Here is a 27343-nt window from a genome sequence, read left to right as displayed (position 1 = left end):
TTGATCTCACACCTCTGCTCAAAATCTTAAATTCCTCCATACAGCAATACAATATACAAATTCCTTCACCTAACCTTGTAGGACTACTGCAATCTAACCCCAGCCTTTCCTCTAGGCTTTCTCTCCTGTCACTTCTCAGTGTGTTATTCACTCATCAAGAAAATACAAAAATGGCAGGAGACTCGCCAGAACAGGCTATGCTACTGAAAATAATGAAAACGTAAAACGATTGCCATAAAGCTAGAACAAATGTTTTGCTTCTATTAGACAAAGTCTGTGTTAGAATGATGTTTAATGATTTTCTATTTACACTAAAACAAATACTTGAACTGAGGCACAATGCAGTTTTTACTAGCCAAATTTCCCATCTCAAAGAAGGAAAAAATAAGAAACACATGAAAAGTACAAGCAAGGCTATAAATAAATGAATGAACCACAAGAAACACTGTAAAGAAATTCCTATCAAGGAAGAGCCCCACAATCAAAGGCACCACTCTAAACCAATAGCCCCATTCTTACTATATTTGGCTGCTCCTACTTAAAAAAAAAAAAAAAAAAAAAAAAAAAAAACAGGAAAGACAGTAACTGACCTTCAAGAGAGATGTACAATAAACTTGAATAATTGAAAGGAAATAGCAGGTTCCCAGTTGGAAGGATAACCTTATACATATTGATTTTTTTCTCCTCAATTAATTTTTGTTTTCATTTTTTACAGCCTCCTCTCGACCAACTTCCAGCAATAGAATTTTTTTTAAAAGGGAATAAGTTGACTTTAGTATTCTCATCTTTGCTCTCTGATTTTAAAGAACAACTCTGGGCTTTTACTACTCAAATAAAACTGTAGAGAATGCTTAATTATTCTTACACAGACCAGGTCTTTTACCACTGCCTTTCATTTGCATTTTATCTCCACCAAGAAGATAATAGTATCTGCCAAATAGTCAGTATTCACTTACCTGAGAAGAAAAAACAAGAGTCAGGGTTCTGCCATAATCTTTTCAACATGACTGCAACGCAATATCATTTCCTAACAGATGACTAAAGCATGGCTATTCAACTGTTAGATTCTCTGATTAAAATATTTAGTATTATGTGTCAATGAAATGGGAAAGCATTTAATAACCAAAAGAGTCCATTTGGGATCAAAGTCCACATACATGAAACTACTGCAAATGTTCAGTATCATATACCAAAGGAACAGTAAAATATGTGATCTTGCCTTTTTCTTGTCCACAACTGAAGACTGTTAATTAATCTTCAAATTTTTAAAAGTAAATCATACAAAAGGCATCACTGCTTTTACTAAAATGTGATTAAAAAATGGAGTTATTGCAGAAGAGAGAAACACTCTGCCTTAAAAACCATGAACCAAAGAAAGCCAGGGGGGGGGGGGGGAGAAAGGAACATAAATATCTACAATTTTTTTAGTATGAGTTACTTTGTAATAATTGCGGACCCAAATTATAGATCTTTGCACAGAATACAACCTTAATGGGGTAAAACAAAGGATTATATCTTTGGTATGACAAATTTATTCTTAGCCTTGCTGCACTGTTTTTAAAGTGTATTACTAAACTTAAATGTCTCATAGCTGGTAATAAAAAGTCTTTTGTGGGAGTTTCATTTAACAGAAGAGCTATTTCAGTAGGAAATAAAATAGTTTCATTTAAATCTGCAGACTTAGCATGTCTTCAAACATGTTAATAGGAATAACAGTTATATTTAAGATATTTTTGCCTTGAGATAGCAGAATTATTAGTGTTTAAAGATAGCCTCTGATATGTGCTTGGTATTTTTGTGTTCTTCACTTCAAAACACACAGGTGCAATGTCACAAAATCTGCAGATGTTGATTTCTGATTATAGAACTCTTATCTTCCGCAGAGCGTGGTTTAATTTATATCTGCCACGGAAATGAGAATGCAACACATTTTGGTTTTAAATAAAGATAAATTACTAATGTCCTCTTTTTATTATAGTCATCTTTCTTGAGCTTCTACTTTACTTATATTATATTAAATGCTTTTCAAACACATTTTAGTACCAATAGAGAACATGTAAATGACTTATCTAATGGATTGTGATGCTTTGAAGCAGTCTTATTTGTGCTGAAACATTTCCAAATTGAGTGTACATAGGATGTGTGATGCAATATATCAAATAATGATCCCTCAAAGATCATATCTTCCTCCCCAAAACCTATGGAACTGTTGCTTTATGTGGAAATTTGTTTCTGACATTATTAAGTTAAAGATCTTAAAATAGAAAGATAATCCTAAATTATCCAGATAAACTCCAGTGTAACCAAAGAGCTTTTATAACAGGAAGAAAATAGAATCAAAGAAGGAAGTTGATAAAAGGAGAAAGGCAGAGCTTGGATTGATACCCTGTAAGTTAAGGGAGGAGCCATGAACCAAGGAATGTAGGTAGCTTCTAGAAGCTGCAAAGATAATGAAGTAGATTCTTTCCTGAAGTGTCCAGAAGGAACTCCACCCTCCAGACACATTTTAGACTTCTGACTGATGGAACTGTAAGAGAATCAACTTGTGTTGCTCTAAATTTCTATACTTGTGGTAACCGGTTATAGCAGCAATAGAAAACTAATACATATGGCTTTAAAATATCCCAATTTTATATTACATGGGGTACACATGCAATGAAATACCACATATACCCCATAAGTATGTACAACTTTTAATGTGTCATTTAAAAATAAAAACTGTTAAAGCTTTCTTAAATCAAATTTTAAATACAAAAGGTAACCATTTAAAAATGAAATTAAAATTTACTAAAATGACAAATGTATCCTGAGTATATCATATTAGAAACAGCCTTTGAGAATTGGACACTCCTGAATTCAAGTCATAACTCTTCTAACTTTAGCTCTTTATTCAAGATTCGTAACATCTCTGGAGTCTCAGTAGCCTCATGTATAAAGTAAGGTTTGTATGATTGAGATGTGCACATATGGCTAATTGTAGTGTTACAGTCCATCCCCTATCACTGTCAGTTTTATTCATCAGCAAAAGATAAGGCGGGAATATATTTTTAGGCTTGATGTTATTAATTAAAACTACTCAAGAATTTCTCTGCTTCATCCACACAGAAACAGTCTTATATATAAATAATTAGATTTACAGAACTTAATAAGAAGTATTCATTCAAAATGACACCTGCTATGGTGACAGAGCAGAGAATTGAGAAATGAATAAATGTGGCATGTGAAATTTCTGGAAGTTTAGTCTAGAAAAAGGATAAATAAGAATATGCTTTCTAGTTTGAAATGACAAGGAAAATTCTTAACCGTGATGATTTGGCAAGGGACAGAGATATAACCCGTTACCTTCGGTGGCAGTGGCTACCTGTAAGAAAATTTCTTGCTAACTGGACCTGAAAAGACATTCACCAGACAGAAGCAGTCCTAGGAGCTAATTACTTTCTCTGCCTCTCGCTCACAGTGAATGACTTCATTTTTCATGACCACTGTGTTTTCTCTCTCTTTATCTACTCTGGTCTGTTCTCATTCTCATGCCTCATTTCCCAGTCTAGATTCCAGGGAGAGGAGTCTGACTCACTTAGATAACAGCCATTGTTCCCAATGGGCACAGCCCTGCAAACTACCATCACAGTCACCAGCCAGCTGTGAACAAGTCAGGTGCCCAGCTATATGCACAATCAGTAATCATTCCTGCATATAACAAAGCAGAGAGAGCTGCCTCGTTGATGATGAAGAGGTAGAAAGCATTATATCAGCTAAAAAGGAGAAATCATAGTCCATTTTAAATATCATATAGAAGACTAGACACTGATAAAATTACTGTGATTACCTGTTTTACAAACTAAAGACTTAAGACTCTAAACAGTGTGAGAGAGTAGTTTTCTTTTCTTTAAAATGCCTTTTTTCATAGTTTTCATAATTTAAATATATTTGCTTAATTCCATTAACTCTGGGCTTTTAGGCTTCTTTCTGCTAAAGAATGTAGTTTATTTGTGGAAAATTGCATTATGTTTTTCTGGTAATGGGACTCTCTTAAGCAAATGGAAACTCTTGCATGCCCCATGTATATCAATGCTTTGTACACATGAAAGAGTTAATAGATCTTTAAAAAAAAGAAAAGAAAAAGCAATTTACCCTAGTCTGGCAGGTGGAACACTTCGTGTTTATATTGCATTTTTCTCAAATGGAGTCTTTATCTAATCCTCACAGAAATCCCCATGACAAAAGTATTTCTCATTTTATGGATGAGGAAACTGTTATAGAAAGCAACTTATCCAGAGTCACCCAGAGAATTAGTGATGTAAGGATTAGAGCTGTCTATTTGGTACCCAGGACTAGTAACTCATCATATTCCTTAATACTGGCACATACACTGTGTTTTCTAGATGAATTCATCTCAATTTTAAAAGTTCCTGAAGCCAAGCATAACATTGAGAGAGGGTAGGATCTCTCTAACCTGACACAGTACCAAAACTAACTTTGATGGATCTACATTTATCTTGTTGATTTGTTCATTTCTTGTGATGATGCATCCTGAAGTAAGTAATCTTCACTAAAAAGATTCCTTTGGAATTTTATAGCACAGAGAGGCTGGCTAGAGACATCTAAGCTTTGACCCCATGCAAAGACCCCCTCCTACACCCATAGTGTGGTTTCCAGATTCCAGATTCCAACAGGACATTCATTCATTCTCAAAGGAGTGAATGTATTTTGCTTAGACTAGTGTTAGAATGTTTACAAGATTTGTGTGTTTGTCCCATAAATCCTATTGATGGGTCCTTATGCCTTCTAGAATGCATGAAATAAATCTATTTTTTTTTCTATGCAACAGCCCTTCTAAGAATTTGAACTATTGGGTTACTAGATAATCTTCAATATTTTAGCTAAAGAATGTAAGTTCCTTATACTATTCATCATACAGGATGGTTTCTAGAACTTCATCTACCCTTTAGTCCTCCTCCTCTGGATATCTGTATAGCCAGTGAGTGTACTTGTTAATGTAAAATATACAATTTTCTATTTTTGTAAAAGACATTCTAGAGTACTCTTTCAAATCCCATTTTCTCTGTATTGCTACAATGTTTGTCAACTTAATTCACATCACTTGACAATCTATAAAATATAATAAAATTTTAAGTGTGACCAAGGTATTATAAAGTATTATAATTAAATTGTATAATCTAGCAACTATGATATTAACCAGAAGCTGAATCAAAAATATAATCTTGAGTACCAGAAAATAATCATGAATACATCATACATTTCTAAAACTGTGTTGTTCATTGCTTTAATTCAAAATATTCATTTGTTGAAATGAAACTAATAGCATCATTTATGCAACTAATCAAAGTACTCAATTTAATCTTTATTAACTTGGGTAATATCTAGTTACTCAGTTACTATTGGTTCCTGATGAAAAAAGATTTATTTTTGAGACTGAGTCTATAATATCTTAAGAATTAAAATTTAATTGGCCTGAGCCACGGCTCACTTGGCTAATCCTCCGCCTGTGGCGCCGGCACCCCAGGTTCTAGTCCCAGTTGGGGCGCCGGATTCTGTCCTGGTTGCTCCTCTTCCAGTCCAGCTCTCTGCTGTGGCTCAGGAAGGCAATGGAGGATGGCCCAAGTGCTTGGGCCCTGAACCCACATGGGAGACCAGGAGGAAGCACCTGGCTCATGACTTCGGATCAGCGCAGTGCACCAGCCATAGCAGCCATTTGAGGGGTGAACCAATGGAAAAGGAAGACCTTTCTCTCTGTCTGTCTCTCTCTCTCTAACTCTGCCTGTCAAAAAAAAAAAAAGAATTAAAATTTAATCAATTTATCCCTTACAGCAAACATTCAAAACAATGAAAGCATTTTCAAGTCTTTTTCTTTTTATATTCATTCCCCCAAAAGAAGTCAATTGAGTACCATATTGGGTTCTTTCTTTGAATCCTTCCTTTTCCATCATTTATTTAATGCCAATGATAAAAATGCAGAAGGTTCTTTCTGCATCTCTTATTTCCTCACTTAAAGTGGAAGCAGATGTTTCACACCTACTCTTGTCTCCATGATGGCTGCCACAATGCATCCAAGCAGATTGGAAGTGTATTTCACAGACCCAGTGTGAGATGCTGCCAACTTGAAGACGAACACAGCTAAGTGTGTGGAGAGGAACTCAACAGTACTCATTTTTGTACATCCAATAAAAGCAACCAGATCAGAACCCTTTGATTCTGGATTTCACTATCTGCCGTGGGCACATGCTCCAGGGCAGAATTTGACCACATGTATTGAAGAGCTGTTGCCATTGCTATACCATGTGCAAGGAGCACAGTTGGCAGGAAGACTTACAATATTCATTCTGGCAGCTACAGAAGAGGGAAGCCTGCCATCCATGTGTGAAATTAGGAAGAAGTACAATATATAGTTGACAAAATTCACCCAGATGAGAGACAAGATTTGCCTTGTATTTCTCTATCATGATGAGGATGATGTAAATGCTCTGACCATCTGGTGCTACAAATAACATGCTGTGTAGCTAAAAAGACACCCATGATGAACTGTAGTTGATGGGATCCTCTTGCTTCAAGTCCCCATGTGTTATTTGTTTGAGTAGTTATTATTTTGTTTTGAATCCATGAATAGGCAAAAATTGGGTTCTCATCATCATCAATGATGCATATATTCAAGTGACATTATAAGATACAGTCAGTACAAAACTCAAGAAATGGCCGGTGCCACGGCTTAACAGCCTAATCCTCCGCCTTGCAGCGCCAGCACACCGGGTTCTAGTCCCGGTTGGGGCACCGGATTCTGTCCCGGTTGCCCCTCTTCCAGGCCAGCTCTCTGCTGTGGCCCAGGAGTGCAGTGGAGGATGGCCCGAGTACTTGGGCCCTGTACCCCATGGGAGACCAGGAAAAGCACCTGGCTCCTGGCTCCTGCCATCGGATCAGCGCGGTGGACCGGCCGCAGCGCACTGGCCGCGGCGGCCATTGGAGGGTGAACCAACGGCAAAAGGAAGACCTTTCTCTCTGTCCACTCTGCCAAAAAAAAAAAAAAAAAACTCAAGAAATACTATTTTATAGATTTTGTATGTTTTATATTCCAGTTATAGATGAGTTTTCTAACTCATATATCATGCTCTGCTGTAGTGCTAATTTTCTTTTAGGGCAAGTGTTCCTAGAAAAATATATCAACACTATAGTCAATAACATTTTTTGGCTCAGACCCTTGGGAAGAGCCATGATAATTCTAGACCCTCTCCACACAAAATAAATTTTTAAAAAGTCTATGCAACATGCAATCTCAAGGGTCTCAATCCATAAATCTACTAGACATCCATAGCCCAAGACTAAAAACTCTTCTTTAAAGTGTCTTCAAGTAATTATTTCACTACTTCTCAAAAAGAAGAAATTACTTGACTGATACATTCTTAGGCAGCAGTATAACATAATATAATGTCAGGGATCTGAAAAAAATAATGTTTTGTTAGATGAAGAGAAATGGGAAGATATCACTTCACTGAAACACACAGGAAAAACACATCTTTCCTCTTATTCCTATCCAAAAATCTCTTAACACAAAATAACATGTTCAATGTGGATTTTTATTTTACTCTGAAATATAAACTTATTAGTGTACCACTTAAGCCTACCTAGAAAGCACCCTCTCCTACAAATGTATGTGGTATCACATACAACCATATCTCACCTACATTATAGTCCTTACAGACACCTAGGACATGGTTATATTGAGGCTCCTTTGCATTTCTAGTAAATTGTAGATTTGTTCTTTTTTTTCCATTTAAATGCAACAAAAACATATTTAATACTGTGTTTTCTATCTGTTAGCCAAAAATGCCACAATCCCAAAATACAGTAGATAAGAGACATATAATAAAATAAAGTGTCTTTAAAATCCAGGAATTCAATCTTTGTCATTAACTTTTTAAAACTTGAGGTGGTGATTTAATGTACTGTTACACTTTATTCCTGAAAAATTTAGAGCACTGAATTTAGAGTGATCATATAAAATATCATATTAAAGTGTGAAACCCTTAATAAAGTGATAGCTCCATGATTTTCAATACTGCATATGCTTAAATTTTAAACTGTGATATATAGGATAAAATAAAAGCAATTATTTAGATCTTGATTTCAATTTCCTAAGCATAGTATATCTAATTGAAGATAAAAACTGAGGATAATTGGGGTCCGTGCCGTGGCTCACTTGGTTAATCCTCCACCTGCGGCGCTGGCATCCCATCTGGGCACCGGGTTCTAGTCCTGGTTGCTCCTCTTCCAGTCCAGCTCTGTGCTGTGGCCCAGGGAGGGCAGTGGAGGATGGCCCAAGTGCTTGGGCACCTGCACCCGCGTGGAAGACCAGGAGGAAACACCTTGATCCTGGCTTCAGATTAGCATAGCTCTGGCCGTGGCGGCCATTAGTAGAGTGAACGAATGGAAGGAAGACCTTTCTGTTTCTCTCTCTCACTGTCTATAAATAAATAAATAAAAATTGAGGATAATGAACAACCATTAATGTATTGATTTTTCTTTTTTATAAAATTTTTTAGTTTAACTAGTTTTTAACAGATTCAATGTGATTTATAGATACAATTCTAAGAATGTAATGATATTCTCTTCTTCCACCTTCCCTGTCTCCTTCTCTCCCACCATCTTTCCTTCTCCTTTTCTTTTTTTTTAGATTTTGAGATAACATGTTTTAAATTTACATTACACTGAAAAGGTTTAACACTACACCAAATAAGTTTAAACAAAAGATCTTAATTAAGTGGGAATACAGACAACAGCTATAAATAATAATTGAATAGAAAAATGACCATTTCACCCATATACAGTAAATTTTAAAGTAATTACAGATCATTAAAACTATAGTAGTATAACATCCTAACCATTGGTTTGACAAGGTAAAAAAAAAATTTACAAAACTATATTTGCAGAAATACTGGTACACAGACATTTCTTTCTTTCTTCTTCTTTTTTTTTCTGTTTGTCTTTTAAATTTTAACTCCCATATATAAGGGAGAATATGTGGTATTTGTCTTTCTGGGTCTGGCTTACATCTCTCAACATGATATCCTTTAGTTGCATCCATTTTGCTGCAAATAGTAGCATTTCATTCTTTTTTATAGCTGAATAATATTCCATTGTGTATATATACCACATTTTCTTTATTCCTTTGCCTGATGATGGACACCTTGGCTGATTCCAAATTTTGGCTATTGTGAACAGTGCTGCTATAAAGCTGGTGGTGCAGATATTTCTTTGATTCATTGTGTTCAAGTGTTTTGGGTATATACCCAGTGGTAGCACTGCTGAAGCATATGGCAAGTCATTTCTAGTTTGTTTTTTTTTTTTTTTAAAGAAATCTCCACACTGTTTTCCACAATGGCTGCACTAATTTACTTTCCCACCAACAGTGTATAAGGGTTCCCCTTTCTCTACATCCTTGCCAGCATTTGTTATTCTCTGTTTTGAATACTAGTCATTCTTACAGGAGTGAGGTGATATCTCATTATAGTTTTGATATGCAATTCCCTGATGGCTGGTGATGTTGAACATATTTTCATACATTTGTTGGTAATTTTTATTTCTCCTTTTGAGAGCTTTCTGATGAATCTGCTCATTTCTCAACTGGATTGTTTTCTTGTTATTTAGGATATTAATCAATTATTAGATAGGTGATTTGCAAATATTTTTCCCATTCTGTTGGGTGTCTCTTCACACTGTTGATCATTTCCTTTGCTGCACAAAACCTTCAAAAAAGATATAGTCCCATTCATTTAGTTTTTCTCTTGTTGCCTGTGCTTTAGGGGTCTTATCCAAGAAGTGATCCCCTATACCAATGGAGTGCTTCCATTACAATTTTGTCCAGTCTCAGGTCTTAACTGCAAGTCTTTCATCCATCTTGAGCTGATCTTTGCATATGGCAAAAGGTAGGGATCTAACTTCATTCTTCTACATATCTACATCCAGTTTTGCCAGCACTATTTGTTGAAGAGACCAACTCAACTGTTGGTCTAAGCACTTTCGTCAAAAGTCCGTTAGCTGTATGTATGGATTATTTCTGGACTCTCTATTTGGTTCCATTGATCTGCATATTGGTTTTTATGGCAATACTATGCTATTTGGTTTACTATACCTTTGTCATATACTTTGAAATCAGGTATTGTGATGCTTTCAGCTTGATTGTTTATTGTTGTTGTTGTTATTCTGGGTGTTTCATGATCCCATATGAATTTTAGGATTACTTTTTCTATTTTTGTAAAGAATGTCATTGACATTTTGTTAGGGATTGCACTGAATCTGTAGTTTGCCTTAGGTAGTTTTAATGATATTGATTTTCTGATCCATAAGTAAGGAGTATCTTTTCATGTTTTTTCTGTACTTGATTATTTCTTTCATCAATGTTTGATAATTTTCATTGTAGAGATCTTTCACTCCTTTGGTTAAATTTATTCCGAAATATGTGAGTTTTGGGGCTATTGTGAATGGAATTTTTTTATTTCTTTTTCTGTGAGTTCATTATTAGCATACACAAAAGCTCCTTTTTTTTGAATGTTTATTTTGTAACCTGCAACTTTATGGTATTTGTTTATCAATTCTAACAGTTTCTTGGTGGAATGCTTAGATTTTTCTGTGTGCAACATCATGTCATCTGCAAACATAAATAATTTGACTTCTTTTCAAATTGTATGCAATTCATTTCTTTCTTTTTTTTAAATTGCATTTTTTAACTTTTATTTAATGAATATAAATTTCCAAAGTACAGCTTATGGATTACAATGGCTTCCCCCCCAATAACGTCCCTCCTACCCGCAACCCTCCCCTTTCCCACTCCCTCTCCCTTCCATTCACATGAGGATACATTTTCGATTCTCTTTATATACAGAAGAACAGTTTAGCATACAAAAGTAAAGATTTCAACAGTTTGCTCCCACACAGAAACATAAAGTGAAAAATAATAGATGATATTTTATATGATGATGAAATCAGATCAGACCTATTGTCATGTTTAATCCCAGTGAGAGTCAAGTTGGGAATTGATAATTTCTTCTTTTTTTTTTTTTTACAGAAGATCAGTTTAGTATACATAAAGTAAAGATTTCAACAGTTTGCACCCCCATAGAAACACAAAGTGAAATATACTATTTGAGTACTCGTTATAGCATTAAGTCTCAATGTACAGCACATTAAGGACAGAGATCCTACATGAGGAGTAAGTGCACAGTGACTCCTGTTGTTCACTTTACAAATTGACACTCCTGTTTATGGCATCAGTAATCTCCCTATGCTCCAGTCAGGAGTTTCCAAGGCTATGGAAGCCCCTTGAGTTCTCTGACTCTTATCTTGTTTAGACAAGGTCATAGTCAAAGTGGAGGTTCTCTCCTCCCTTCAGAGAAATGGTACCTCCTTCTTTGAAGACCTATTCTTTCCAGTGGGATCTCACAGAGATCTTTCATTTAGGTGTTTTGTTTTGTTTTGTTTTGTTTTGTTTTGTTTTGCCAGAGTGTCTTGGCTTTCCATGCCTGAAATACTCTCATGGGCTTTTCAGCCAGATCCGAATGCCTTTAGGGCTGATTCTGAGGCCAGAGTGCTGTTTAGGACATCCACCATTCTATGAGTCTGCTGAGTATCTCACTTCCCATGTTGGATCACTCTCCCTTTTATTTATTCTATCGGTTAGTATTAGCAGGTACAAGACTTGTTTATGTGCTCCCTTTGACTCTTAGTCCTTTCATTATGATCAATTGTGAACTGAAATTGATCACTTGGACTAGTGAGATGGCATTGGTACATGCCACATTGATGGGATTAAATTGGAGTCCCCTGGTATGTTTCTAACTCTACCACTTGGGGCAAGTCAGCTTGAGCATGTCCCAAATTGTACATCTCTTCCCTCTCTTATTCCCACTCTTATGTTTAACAGGGATCACATTTCAGTTAAATTTCAACACTTAAGAATAACTGTGTATTAATTACAGAATTAAACCAGTCATATTAAGTAGAACAGACAAAAAAAAAAACTACTAAGAGGGATAGTGTATTAAGTTGTTCATTAACAGTCAGGGCTATGCTGATCAAGTCACCGTTTCGCATAGTTTCGATTTCACTTCATTTCTTTCTCTGCACTGATTGCTATCACTAAAACTCCCAGTACTGTTTTGAATAAGAGTAGTGAAAGTGTACATCCTTGTCTTGTTCCAGATCTGAAAGAAAATGCTTTCAGTTTTTCCCTATTCACTATGATACTGTCTGTTGGTTGTAGTATATAGCCTTTATAACTTTGAGGAATCTTCCTTTTATACCTAATTTCTGCATAGTTTTTATCCTGAAGGGGTATTGAATCTTATCAAACAGTTTCTCCATATCTACTGAGATGACCATATGGTTTTTGTTCTTCATTATATTGATTTGATTTATGATGTTGATTGATTTGCAAATGTTGAACTGTCCTTGCATTTCTGGGATCAATCCCACTTGATTGTGAAGTGTGATGGTTTTGGATTCAATTTGCTGGTATTTTGTTGAGAATCTTTGCATCTATGTTCATTAAGGAAATAGGTCTGTAGTTTTCTTTTTATGTCCTATCTTTGGTTTTGGTATCAAAGTAGTGTTGGCCTCATAAAAAGAATTTGGCAGAGTGCCATCCTGTTCAATACTTTGGAACAGTTTGAGGAGTATTGGAGTTACTTCCTTTTGAATGTTTTTGTAGAATTTAGTAGTAAAGCCATTAGGTCCCAGATGTTTCCTTGATAGAAGACTTTTGGTCGCTGCTATAATCTCATTGCTTGTTCTGGGTCTCTTTAGGTTGCCTATATCTTGATTTAATCTTGGTAGGATATATGAGCCAAAGAATTTATCCATTTTTTGAAATTTTCCAATTTATTTTTTTAAATTTATTTGACAGGTAGAGTCATAAACAATGAGAGAGAGACAGAGAGAAAGGTCTTCCCTCCATTGGTTCACTCCCCAAATGACTGCTACAGCTGGCGCTGTGCCAATCCGAAACCAGGAGCCAGGTGCTTCCTCCTGGTCTCCCATGGGGTGCAGGGCACAAGCACTTGGGCCATCCTCCACTGTCCTCCCAGGCCACAGCAGAGAGCTGGACTGGAAGAGGAGCAACCGGGACTAGAACCCCATGCTCACATGGGATGCCGGCAATGCAGGGAGCCACGGCTCCAGCCCCGAGATTTTCCAATTTATTAACATACAGTTCTTTACAGTAGCTTCTCATGATCTTTGGTATTTCAGTGGTGTCAGTTTCAATGTCTCCTTTTTATCTCTAATTTTATATATTTGAGTTCTGCCTCTTCTTTATTAGTCTGGCTAGAAGATTATTTGTTCATCTTCTCAAAAAAGTAACTTTTTTGTTGATCTTTTGTATTGTTTTGACAGATTAAATTTCATTTATTTTTACTCTGATCCTTATTATTTCTCACCTCCTGCTGATTTGGGGGTTTGATTTGTTCTTATTTTTCTTAGTACTTAATTCTATAAACCTCTCTTTTAAAACTGCTTTTATGGGGCTGGCACTGTGACGTAGCAAGTAAAGTCACTGCCTGCAGTGCTGGCATCCCATATGGGCGCCTCTTGGAGTCCCAGCTGCTCCACTTCCAATCCAGCTCTCTGCTGTGACTTGGGAAAGCTGTGGAAGATGGCTCCAGTCCTTGGGCCCCTGCAGCCACATGGGAGGCCCAGAGGAAGCTCCTTGCTCCTGGCTTCAGATCAGCTCAGCTCCGGCGTTGTGGCCAACTGGGGAGTGAACCAGTGGATGGAAGACCTCTCTCTCTGTCTCTGCCTCTGCCTCTCCTTCTCTCTCTATGCAATTATGCCTTTAAAATAAATAAATGCATGTTTTTTAAAAATGCTGCTTTTGCTGTATCTCACAGGTTCTGATATGTTGTATTTTCATTTTCATTTATTTCAAGAAAGTTTTGGATTTCTTTTTTAATTTCTTCAATGACCCCATGATCATTCAGAAGGATGTTGGTTAATTTCCAATATGTATAAGTGTTCCATTGTACTTCTTGTTGATTTCTAGCTTTATTCCTTTATGGTCTGAGAAGATATATGGCATGATTTCAATCTTTCTAAATTTACTAAGAATTGATTTGTGGGCTAATATGTGGTCTATCCTAGAGAATGCTCCATGTGCTGATAAGAAGAATTTGTATTCTGTAGTTGTTGGGTGAAATGTCCTTTAAATGTCTATTAGGCCCATTTTGCTCAATAGTATGCTTCAACTCTGATACATCTTTATTGATTTTCTGTCTGAATGATCTGTCCATTGATGAGAGTGGGGTTTTGAAATCACCCACAGTTATTATATTGGAGTATGTCTCTTCCTTTAGGTCTGAAAGTATTTGCTGTATATATCTGGGTGGTCTTGCATTGGGTGCATATATATTTATGATTGTTATGTCTTCTTGTTGAATGGAGCCATTTATCATAATATAATGTCCTTTTTATCTCTTTTTACAGTTTTTTATTTAAAGTTTGTATTATCTGATATAACGATAGCTATGCCTGCTTGCTTCTGGTTTCCATTTGCCTGGCATATCTTTTCCCCACCCTTCACTTTCAATCTGTGTGTAGCTTTGTTTGTAAAGTGAGTTTCTTGTAGGCAACATATAGTGGGATCATGGCTTTTTATCCATTCAGCCAACCTAAGTCTTTTGGTTGGTGAAGTTCATCCATTTCAAGGTTACTATTGATAAATAAGAACTAAGACTTGTCATTTTATTGATTGGAAAATGATTCTATCTATTCTGTTAATGAATTTGGTGGTGACATGTGTTTCATGTTTACGTCAATGTGGAACACCCTTCAGAATTATTATAAGGCTAGTCTGGTGTTGGTGAATTCTCTGTTTTTGCTTATCTGGAAAATACTTTTTTTCTTCTTCACTTTTAAAGGATAGCTTCACTGGATATAAAATAATTCTTGGTTGGAAGCTTTTTTTGAAGACTTTGAATGTATCATCCCATTCTTTTCTGCTGAGAAGCTTGATGATAAGCTCATTGGTTTTCCTTTATATGTAACTTGTTGCTTTTCTCTTATAGTCTTCAGGATTATCTCTTTGTCTTTAACTTTTGACAATTTAATGACAGTCTGCGTTGGAGCAGACCTTGTTTAGTTGAGTCTGCTTAGGGTACTTTGAGCTTCTTTTATCTGGGTGTCCATGTCTCTTTCAAGATCTGGGAAATTTTTAACTATTATTTTATTTAGCAGGTTCTCAATGCCTTTTTCTATTTCTTCTGCCTCAGGAATATTTATAATATGAATGGATATTTGATCATTTAATGATATGTCATATTTTGTGTAGACTCTTCTTTTTAATTCTTTACTCTTTATTTTTGTCTGATTGGGTAATTTCAAAATTCTTGTCCTCAAGGTCAAAAATTCATCTGCTTTGTCTATTCTGCTGCTAAAGCTCTCAATCATACTTTTTAAATATTTATTTATTTGAAAGAGTTGAGAAAGAGAAAGACAAACACAAAGAGAAAGACAAAGAGAAATTGATCTTCCACCTGCTGGTTCACTCCCCAGATGGTCATAACAGCCAGCACAGGACCCAGGCAAAAGCCAGGAGCCAGAAGCTTCTTTCAGGTGTTCCGTGACGGTAGCAGGGGCTCAACACTTGGACCATCTTCTGCTGTTTTTCCCAGGCCATTAGCAGGAAGCTGGATTGGATTTGGAGCAACCAGGATATAACCAGTGCCCATATGGGATGCTGGCATCACAAGTAGTGGCTTTACCTGCTATTCCATAGTGCCAACCCTCAACTGTATGTTTTATTTCACTGATTGAAGATTTAATCTCCAAAATTTCTATTTGGTTCTTCTTAATGAGTTCTATCCCCTTAGTAATATTTTCATTAATGTTACTCATTGATTTCCTCATTTCTTTAATCTATCTGTATTCTCTTGCATTTCACTGAGTTTTCCTACAATCATTATTCTGAATTCTGTATCTGGCATTTTATAGATTTCCTTCAGTTCAGGATCTAATTCTAGAGGATTATTGTGTTCTTTTAGAAGCTTCTTTACATCTCCTGTGTCCCTACGTTGACATGACCCCATCTGGTGTATTCGTTCCTTCTTCTTTATGCAGTAGGTTTTATTGGAAAAGAGTTTATGATTTAGCTGGAATGCAGGATATCACTTGGCTTGCTGCTTTGCCTTTAGTTCTAGGTGAGCCCAGGAATGTAGTCTCTGAGTGATTTCTTCTGTCTTAATCAATGTCAGCTGTGTCTATAAGTGACACAGTGGCCTAGTCTATGTAGTTCACAGGGATATAAGTGTGACTTTGAGATGAATAAGGGTTTCCTTGGGTGTGTATCTTTGGTCTATGGAGAGTTTTGAGTCAGTCTCCCTGGTGAATATGATTCCAGGGCCTTATTCTTGATGCTAAGACAGACAGATGTGGCTGCCCCCTTGTCCTACTGATAAGCCTAAGTCATGTCAGGGCTTGTGGCACAGATTGTTGGGACTCTAGAACTGTGTGATAAATATGGACCCTTCCTCAGGTTCTACCAGGAGAGTCCAACTTGTGCTGCAGCTTATAATACCAATAGCCCAATCCTAGGACTAGAGGATGTGAACTGAACACTGTCCCAGATTTTACTCTGGGGGGTGTGAGTCCAGAGAAGTGGAATGCCTGTAGGTTCTTCCTTATGTCCCCCAGGCAGATTCCAGAGGCACTGAGGAATTTGTTGTAACAACAACAAATTGTTACAGTCCTGGTGTTGCAGAGTATACTGGGGTCATTACTCAGATTTCTTAGGGTGGGAGCAGATATTTTTATGGGCTGCTTCTGGTGTTAGCTTCCAGAAGCTAAGGCAAATCCCCAGCTCATGCGGAGTGTGTGAGCATAGCTCTAGGGCTAATGCCCAAAAACTCCCACAATTTCAGGATGAGGGCATCTGTCCTTTGCCCCCACACATTCTCCTGACTCTGACTGCGATTCCTGGAGGATTAGAATAGAGGTGCTCTGTGGCTTTTCACTGCCAAGTATGGTGCTCTCTGTGGGTGGGGGAGGGAAGAAAGCAGTGTAGCTTCCTTGTTTCAAGCCGGCAGTAGCTCAGATCCTAGTCAGCGCTCTAGGCTGAAATGAAAGTCAGTAGGTGACCGTGGAATTCCCTCTCCGTTGAAAGTATGGGGTGGGAGTTGGGTGGCAATTTCTTCCTACCCTTGGCATGGTAAGGTGGCAGCTCACAGCTCTCAGCAGGCTACGCTGCAGGCTACTGGCTGCAGCAGTGTCTCTGTCTTCTCTTCCCTTGTCCCCTGGAGACTTCATTGTTTGTTTTTTTTTTTTTTTTTCACTTGCCACTGAAATTTTCCATCATTCAGACCCCTTGAAACATAGTCCTTTCTTTGTTCTTTTCATAACCCAGAGCAGTATAAGTTAGTGTGTCTATCCCCTATTCAGCCATCTTGGATTTCTCCTGTTTTTCTTTTCTCCTTCCATATGTTTGTAAAATTAAGTAATTTACTTTCACTAAAATTTTCTCTATAATCCAAATATTTGCCAGTCAGGTGATTATTCTCTGGGTAAAGTATAATTTAAACTACATTAATTGGGAATTGTATCTGTAAACTTGGAAGAAAAAATTTAATTATGGACTGACAATATGTTGTTTCTTTAAAAAAAAAAAAGATGTCATAGATATAGATAATCAAACCACAACCAAAAAATTTTATTTCATAAAAAATCAACAGTATGGAGATCCCTCAGCCATCTAAAAATATATTTACTACATGACTCAGTCATCCCACTCCTGGGAATATATCCAAAGGAAATGAAATCAACATATGGAAGAGTTACCTGTACCTCCATGTTTATAGTGGTTCAATTACCAATAGCTAAGATAAGAAATCAGCCCAGATGTCCATCAACTGATGACAGGATAAAGAAAATGTGGCATTTATACACAATGGGATACTACTCAGCCATTTAAAAAAAAAAAAAGGATGAATGAAATTCTGCCTTTTGCAACAAAATGTATGCAGCTGGAGACCATTATGCTTAGTGAAATAAGCCAGATTCAAAAGACAAATATCATGTTTTCTCTGATTTGTAGTAACTAATACATAGAATACAGAAAAATGCAATGTCTCTTATTGAAATTGACCACTCGGGATTTGATTATTATTTGTAGCCCTTGTCTATACTCCTGTAGAACAATGGTCTTTCTAATTTTTATTTGTTGAACTCATTATTTAGTGGAGAATCAAGCCTGTGATTATAAATTAAGTTAAAAATGTTATTGAAAAAATTAAAAGGCAAAAGAAAGGAAAGAGGGAAGGAAGGAGGGAAATATAATTATATTCTTAGATTTATAACTGTGAACTCCATGAATTCTGTTCTCTTTATATTAATAAGAAAACAATAAAAATGCAGATTCCAAAATAATGTCAATAACATCATTTCCGCCTATTTTACTTTTCTGAATTTTATCATGCATCATTTTAAGGCATAATTTGGAATACTTTTACAAAACTGAAAATCCTTTTTGAGTGATGAAATCTTATTCTTGCTAATATAAAAAAAACAGCCTATGAACTTTTACTATGTAATACATAAACTTTAAATACAATTTTCATTGGCTGCGAAGTGTCCACAGGTTATCTCCTCCTGCATAAGGTCCTCTATCTTTATGCAGAATTCTGGGGGAAGCATTCCCTAGAAGACTATTCTAGAAGACAAAGTGGCATCTCCATAGCCTGTTCTCAAATATAACTGTGTCGAAGAGTGGCATGAGTTCTTCTATCTATGTGTTATTTTCTTTTCATAGAAAAATTCTCTGAGAAAAAATCCTTCAAATATATCACTGCCAACTCTGACTCTCAAACTCCAGCAGAACCAGCCAGAACAGTGCCAGTTCAGGCGGAAATAAAGACTGGGAAAGACAGCCCAACCAGGTGAGAACTTAATAAAACACATAACATGCCTTAGAGATATTGCTCAGTCTGCACTAAAAAATTCAAACATCTATTTCCCCCTTTCATTGAACACAGGAGAACTACATTGCTACATAACACAGGGGAACTGAACCAGAACTACAGAGTTGGTTCTCACCAGTTTCATTGTGACTTTCTGGTCAGGCTTGTCCCTAACCAAGAGCTCTAGATCTCTAACCACCGCTAAGTCATGCCAACAAAAACATTGCAGTCACACGTCGGAGTCACGTGTCATTGTGGAAACAGCCTACATCTTTACCAAGCATGAGGTTTCTTTAAAAAAAATTAAAGAACCTTTTCAGGTACAAAGCAATAGCTATTCCAATTCTGTAAGTGTCTTATTGTTCCAGACAATTGATTACAATTTTCTTCCATCTACTAAAAAAAGTGTGGCATAATAACCATGCTAATTATGGAAATGGGTAATCTTTATGCTGCTGAATGAATGCCATTTTATAAATACTTTCCATAAAATGATTGGAAAATCACAAAAAAAAAATGGCAATATAAATGTGATTCAGTGAATCTACAATAAAATCCAACTAGGAGTCCTTTCATTTTACTGCTTCTTGTCATGGTTTTACGTTCTTGCTGACCTAATTTGATTTGCTTACCTAGAGTTGATTGTGATAGACTTACTTAACAAGAAAAGCATAATATTCTTAATTAACAGGCAAGAAGATTTTTTATTTTAAAAGAGGTTGAGATTACCTATTCCCCCATCCCTCCTTCTCTGTCGCTCCTCTCCTGTGGTAAGCCATCAGCTATCAGTAGGAATTATCATAATTATCTAGTACTCAGGGTATTGCTAATTGAACAATAAGTATCAAAAAGAAAGAGCACATTTTCAAAAAACACAAATTTGGCTGTATGAAAATAAATACAAATTCACTCAAACACACGCACACAAATGCTATTTGACACAAATAAAACCTAACATGTTATTCAGGCTTAGAGATATTTAAATTCTGAGGTAAAGTCTAAAATCTTACAACAAGGTAAGAGTTGTTTATATTACTTCTATAACTGTTGGTGTTTACAGAATGATTTGCAGTCCAATTAGTGGGTCATCATTATCTTCACTCACAGATAAGCCAACAAGGCACAAAGAGGTTAATTAGTTTGCCTATAGTAATAGGGTCAGCTCAGATAAGATTAGGCTGAAAAAGACTTAAATTCCTGAGTGGAATTTTTTGCTCCCTCAACCTATATACTTCTTTTTAATCAACAGCTTAAACTTCTGAACTAATTTCGCTTTCCAGCATTTACTTTAATACATTTAATTTTTTGCAGTAACCGTGGTAACAAATAGATTTTTAAGGATTGAAGTCATAGCTGACATATTAAGGGATATATTCCTCTTGACACATATCTGTTACTAGTATTGGACTTTCGCTCTTCTAAAATGTGAAAATGAAAGCCTTCTTATTACTCAGAAACTGAGTCAATCAGTATGGCCCAAAAACATGGAACTCCTTGACCCAGAAAGTAAGGACCTGCCTTGTCTCATGTTTCTACTTTGTCCTCTCCCAACAGACAACTCCCCAGCTTCCTTCCACCTCTCTGTTCCAGTCATACCTGTCCTATTTCAATCTGTTGTCATTATCATGTTTCTTCCTATCATAGGCTTTTACATATACCACTTTCTTTGGTTGTTCTAGTATTTGCCTTCCTGATGGCCCAATTAGCTCCTCTTCATTCCCTGCCCTTCCTAACTATATCATAAGAGCCTTTTCATGCAATTATCACTGTTGCGAGTCATAGGATTTCCTGATTAAGGCCCAGCAGTCTCATCCTTTGAATTGTAGGCCTTGGCATGACAGGGCCATGTCTGATTTTATTGAAGAATGCTATCCCCAGCACCCAGGACAATGTTTGGCGCATGGTAAATAAATATAGCACAAATGAAGTGATGGATGAAACTAAATGAAGTAAATTTGTTTCTCTAGAACTTCTAGATATTCCAAACTGTGCAACTTCTTCAGGAGCAGAGAATGAGATTCAAATGACTCCCCAGGACTTCCCACTCCTTCTCATAATCTTTACAAGAGCAAGCAAGAGCAAGATAAAGCTCATAGGAAAGCAATTGGAGGGTTCAAAGCCCTCTCTCTTTTTTTACTCTTCTTACACAGATTTTCATCACTACCACTATCATGAGAGGCAAAATTGCTTACATCCAGAAAAAAAATATTTTTGATTTCTTCCCAACAGCTCTTTCTGCAATGTAACAAGAATTATTGATAAACTAAATATACCTTAGTTATCTTAAAGCTCCTGCTTTCTTATCAGATTTTTTACAGGATTAGGTGAAAATCAGCTACACCATAGGAACAACTTAAAAGGGGCACTGAAAGTTCTAGCGTCACTTTGGCTGAAGTTAATGGGAATCCTAATGCATCAATACCACGTTGGACTTAGCAAAGTTCTGTTTCCATTTCATGGGTAAAATTTGTCCCTACCTAGAACCTTAGAGAGCTGACCTTGATTTTTGTTTTTGGCTTTTTTATTTATTTATTTGGAATGTAGGGAGACAGAAAGAACCAGTTGGTTCACCCCCCAAATGCCTGAAACAGGTAGGGTTGATCCAGGACGAAGCCAGATGGCAGGAACTAAATCTGGATCTCCCACACAGGTGGACAGCAATCCAGCTTACTGGAGTGCACATCAGCATGAAGGTGGTCTGGAGTAGAGCTGAAACTTAACCTCTGTTATTCCAATATGGGATGTGGGCATACCAAGTGGCATCTTAAATGCTGTGCCAAACGCCATCCCCAATAGAGCCACGATTTTATACATTAGAAAACAGCAAAGATAAAATCATTCCTTACTTAAATTGTTATTTCACAGTGCTCTCAAGGAGTAAATATTGTTTTGGAATTTGAGGTTATTTTAAAAAAAATCAGTATCTTTAACCTTGGGTAAGGTCATGTGTTGGTGGGTATTTTTCCTCTATTTTATTTTTTAAATCTTTTGATTGACATGTACACCTTTATGGGACATAGTGAGCTATTTCCACACATGAATACAGTGTCATCTGATTAAATCATGCAAGGTCAGGCTTTAAAAAGCTCTTTCTCTTAGAGAAACTTAATTTGATTGCAGGCACTAAATATAAGCACAATATGAGTGACTGGGTCTCACCTCAATTTTTTTTAATTTGGAAAATGTTTTGTTTTTATTAATAAATGAACTATGTATTAACAAATAAAACTTAAAAGTAGGTTTATTATTCTAAGCACATTTACCTTATCCCCTGGCCTAAGTCCTGGGCTGAAGAGGGATAAATGTTTATGAGCTAATCAAGAGGTATTGAGGAGAATGCACATTATGGATTTTTCTGTTGCTGTATGAGAAGTGCAATGTGATAAAGATTGCACCTGTAGCTTCTGTCATGTTCAGAAGATGGACAGAGGTAAGCATCAAGAATAGCATAGACTCAGGGTTCTCCAAAGAAACAGGATCAATAGAATATATTCATATATAGAGGAAGAAGTTTATTATGAGGAATGACTCATAAGACTGTGGAAGCTATAAAGTACTGGGATCTGCAGTTAGCCAGCTGGAGACCCAAGAGAGCAAATAGCGTAATTCCAGCCCAAGTCTGAGATCCAAAAGAGCCGATGGCATAAGTTCTGGCTCCAAAGCTGGCATGCTTGAGACTCCAAGAGTAAATGCTCCAGTTTGAGTATAAAGACAGGAAAACACCAGTGTCCAGAGCCAAAATGTCAGGCTCAAGGAGTCCCCACTTACTAGGGAGGATCAGCCTTGTTGTTCTACACAGGCCTTCTACTGATTGGATAAGGCACTCTGCTTTGCTCAGTCGACTGATTCAAATGTTATCCTCATCCAAAACATTCCCAAAAAGAATCCCAGATAAGAGTTTGCCAAATATCTGGGCACCCTTTTTCCTAGTTAAGAGGACACACATCTTAATCACCACATCACCTCACCTGGCTTTTCTGATGTGAAAGTGCAGTGTCTCCTCACCTTTCCCATTGTCTTTGCCTCGCTGAACCCATCCAGAACCAGAACTCTAGTATAGACCCTCTATATTCTTGATCTTACAGAAGAATGATTTTTTCATCTTACTACAAAGTCAATATTAACTATTGAAAAAATTGAGGCCAGTGCCACGGCTCAATGGCTAATCCTCCGCCTTGAGGCACTGGCATACCAGGTTCTAGTCCCAGTCGGGGCGCCGGATTCTGTCCCAATTGCCCCTCTTCCAGGCCAGCTCTCTGCTTTGGCCAGGGAGGGCAGTGGAGGATGGCCCAAGTGTTTGGGCCCTGCACCCCCTGGGAGACCAGGAGAAGCACCTGGCTCCTGCCTTCAGATCGGTGCAGTGCGCTGGCCGCAGTGCGCTAGCCACAGCGGCCATTGGAGGGTGAACCAATGGCAAAGGAAGACCTTTCTCTCTCTCTCTTATTGTCCACTCTGCCTGTCAAAAAAAAATTGAATACCTAGTTTATAGAATGTTCCCTTGTGTCATGGCAACCATTGTTTTTAAGAATAAAAGAATATGTATTTAAATATAATATGTCCAATTATATCCAGTTAGCTATTTATTTAAGCACAAAATGATATAGGTAAAGTTAAATTATCATCACAAAAATGAATTTCATAAAATAAAATCTGTATTTTTTTTATTCATCCCTCAATATGATTCTAAATACAGCCAAAAACTAAATCCTACCCACAGCAATAACACTTATCTCAAATACTTGTTAGCCCAGGAAGATTCTTCAAGACATCCAAGTATATTATATGTCCACATTTCTGACTGAAGTCCATTTGTATTAAACTAGCTTCCTTTCTCTCCTTTTTTTATTCTTTCACAATATTTTCTAAATTGACCATTTGGGAAAAGAAATTCTTTGCAAATATCCTGTCCCCCAAAAGCAACCAATTCATCAGCTTGTCAGATAAGTCACTGAACTCCAAAAGACATGGGGCTCACCCCCTGAAAATCCCATTGATGCCACTTGTCCATTACAAAGAGGAAGGTCTTATTTCTGCCATTCTGAATCAGCACACCCTTATTTTTTAATATAAAAATTATATTCTGATGGACATAATCAATAGCAACTGAAAGAAGATGCATTTTGCCTGGAATCATTAAATAGCTACGTCTGGAAAAAGAGACAGAGCTGAATGACTAATAAGTTAAGAAGTTAAATGATGAACAAACAGGTGAGTAAAACGGTTAGTGCCCATGACAGGGGTTTGCTGCAAGAGTGACTTTTACAGTAGAGTATATGACTTTTCATCACCGTTACAACCCTTAGTGCGGAAAAGGAAGGTTGATTCTATGAACAGTCTTCCTTGTTCATAATAGCAATCAGTCTCTATTTGGGTGGTTTTTAAAATAGGAAATCATTTCACAGCAGGAACAATGAGAGCAGAATAGAATTCAGGATCCTATCAGCACTCATAAACACTGAAGTTTATTGTCTTGTAGCTAGAAGCAGCAGGGATCACTATAGTAAAGATGCTTAAAAATCCATATGTGACTTTAGAGTAGAAATAGAAAGAAATGCCAGCTATCAAGTTTATAAAAGTAAAATGCAATTTCTCCTTCAATAATTTATAAGCTTGTAAAAAAGAATAAAAAAGGAAACTAACTCTACGTTTGCCTATTTCCATGATGCATAATAAAAATGATGCACTATTAAATTTAGCTCCAGATTAAAATTTCCCACTATGGTAAGCAACACTTTTGTAATTAAGCATTGCAAACACTTTGAACAACAGATTGTCAATTCATTTTTAATAATGATTGCTAGCTTATATTTCCAACAATATGATAGACTGAATGTTTGTAGAAAAGTCTCTGGGGCAAATGTAATTTAACATGCTAGATAAAACATAAAACCAGAACCAGCATTGTGATGTAACAGGTTAAGCCACTGCCTGCAATGCGGGCATCCCATGTGGGTGCCAGTTCGAGTTTGATGCTCCACTCCCAAACCACCTCCCTGCTAATGTGCCTGAGAAAGCAGCAGAGGATGGCCCAAACAAAATGATAGATGAGGTTGACTGCAATTCTGTTAATTACAAAATGAAGTTGGTAATTTCATGCTCTTAGTCTGGGAGATTTAAGATTCTTCTCTTTATGAACAGATCAAGCATTTTAAAAAGCCATTAAGGATATAGTATATTTGAACACCACAATTAGCAGGTTCAAGCTAAAGGACATTTAGAGAACTATTAGATCCTAAAGACCACTCAGTTGTTTCAAGCTTACATAGAACATAAGCAAAATTAACCATATACTGAGCCTGAGGTGCACTGTGAAATTTTCCCAATGGCTCTTTAAAAACCCATATGGTCTGAGGTCTACCATAAAAGATACTAACTTAATTGTGTGGAGTGAATTGTATGCATGAGTACACCTTAAAAGCTTCTCAAATGATTATGTTATCGATCTACATGAAGAACAATGTCTCTAGAACATAAAGTAGCTCTCAATAAATGTTAAAGGTTTCATAGAATATTGAATGTTTTTTAACCACTATGCAATAAAGCTAAAAGTTATAAAAAATGGGGCTGGCACTGTGGCGTAGTGGGTTAGGCCACCCCCTGAAGTGCCGGAATCCCATATGGGTGCTGCTTCAAGTCTCAGCTGCTCATTTCCAATCCAGCTCTCTGTTATGGCCTGGGAGGGCAGTGGAGGATGGCCCAGGTTTTTGGGCCCCTGCACTCGCATGGGAGATCCAGAGAAATCTCCTGGCTCCTGGCTTCAAGTTGGCGCAGCTCTGGCTGTTGCAGCCAATTGGGGAGTGAATCAGCGGATGGAAGACTTTCTCCTTCTGCCTCCGCCTGTCTGTGACTCTGCCTTTCAAATAAATAAATAATCTTTAAACATGACAATAGGTCTGATCTGATTTCATCATCATTTAAAAAAAATCATCTATTATTTTTCACTTTATGTTTCTGTGTGAGAGCAAACTGTTGAAATCCTTACTTAATGTATACTAAGCTGATCTTCTGTATATTAAGATAATCGAAAATGAATCTTGATGTGAATGGAAGGGGAGAGGGAGTGGGAAAGGGGAGGGTAGCGGGTGGGAGGGACGGTATGTGGGGGAAGCCATTGTAATCCATAAATCGTACTTTGGAAATTTATATTCATTAAATAAAAGTTAAAAAAAAGTTATAAAAAAAACTAAATTTTTTTTAAAAATCACATAATTAAAATGTTTTTAAATTTATTTGTTAATTTTAAAGTCAGAGTTACACAGGGAAGGAGAGGCAGAGAGAGAGAGAGAGAGAGAGGTCCTCCTTGTTCTGGTTCACTCCCTAATTGGCCGCAACGGCTGGAGCTGTGCTGATCCGAAGCCAGGAGCCAGGAGCTTCCTCCAGGCCTCCCATGTGGGTGCAGGAGCCCAGGGACCTAGACCATCTTCCACTGTATTCCCAGGCCTTAGCAGAAAGCTGGAAAGGAAATGGAGTAGCCGGGACGCGAACCAGTGCCCATATGGAATGCCGGCACTGCAGGCAGCGGCTTTACCTGCTGCGCCACAATGCCAGCCCCTACATAATTAAAATTTAAAAAACACTTTTAAGTAAGCCTGAGATCAAAAACTAAATCATAAGGAAAATTAAAAACATTTAGCAAAAAAAAAAACAATGAAAATGTTACACATCAGACTTGAAGGATAATAAAACTACCATCAAGTATTTGTTTTTGCTTTACTGTTGTAATTTTTTTCCTTTTCTTCTTTTCCCTTTTTTTTAACTAGATAAACTGATTATGAAGTTCATTTGGTAGGACAAATAAGCAAAAATACCTAGGAAAACATCAAACAATAAGAATAATGGATGCAGTATTAGTACTACCAGATATTAAACCTTCTTAAACTTTTATAACTATAAAAGTGAGATATTGGCATATGGATAGAAGGTCAATAAAAGGCAATAGTAAATACAGAAATATATCTAAATGTGTATTAAAATGTAGTCTATAGGGGCAGGCTCTGTGGCACAGGAGGTTAAGCCACCTCTCCGCATGCCCTCATCCCCTATCAGAGTGCCAGATCCAGTTCCTGCTAAGGCTCCTGAGTAGCAGCAGGTGATGGCTCAACTACTTGAATGCCTACCACTGACATGGAGAGAAAATGGGAGAGCCAGAGGCAGTTACTGCTCCTGGCATTGGCCTGGCCCACCTCTGGCTGTTGAATGAAACCAGCAAATGGAAAATTCTCTCTCGGTCTCTCCCTCTCTCTCTCCCTTCCCCCCCCCCCCTTCCCTCTCTTTCTCCCTCTCTCTCCCTTTCAAATAAAGTAAAAATATTTTTTAAATGTAGTATAACATTGGCATACAAAATCAGCATGATAAAAGGCGGATTTAAATAAGTAGTGTTATAAAAACTAGATATC

At 37.0% G+C, this 27343-nt stretch overlaps 1 protein-coding gene across 2 annotated transcripts in view; it reads left to right on the top strand.

Moving 5' to 3' along the window:
* The window catches only part of CNGB3 (cyclic nucleotide gated channel subunit beta 3), a 171681-nt gene that overhangs the window by 6474 nt on the left and 137864 nt on the right, over window positions 1-27343 (top strand). For both annotated transcript variants that reach the window (XM_002710676.5, XM_051844602.2), the window contains exon 3: window positions 18800-18926. In XM_002710676.5, coding sequence (XP_002710722.3) covers window positions 18800-18926 — 127 coding nt within the window. The remainder of the gene's footprint in view (window positions 1-18799; window positions 18927-27343) is intronic.

The sequence above is a fragment of the Oryctolagus cuniculus genome, chromosome 6, assembly GCF_964237555.1.
Source record: "Oryctolagus cuniculus chromosome 6, mOryCun1.1, whole genome shotgun sequence".
NCBI lineage: Eukaryota > Metazoa > Chordata > Mammalia > Lagomorpha > Leporidae > Oryctolagus > Oryctolagus cuniculus.
This window is presented reverse-complemented; position numbering and strand designations above follow the sequence as displayed.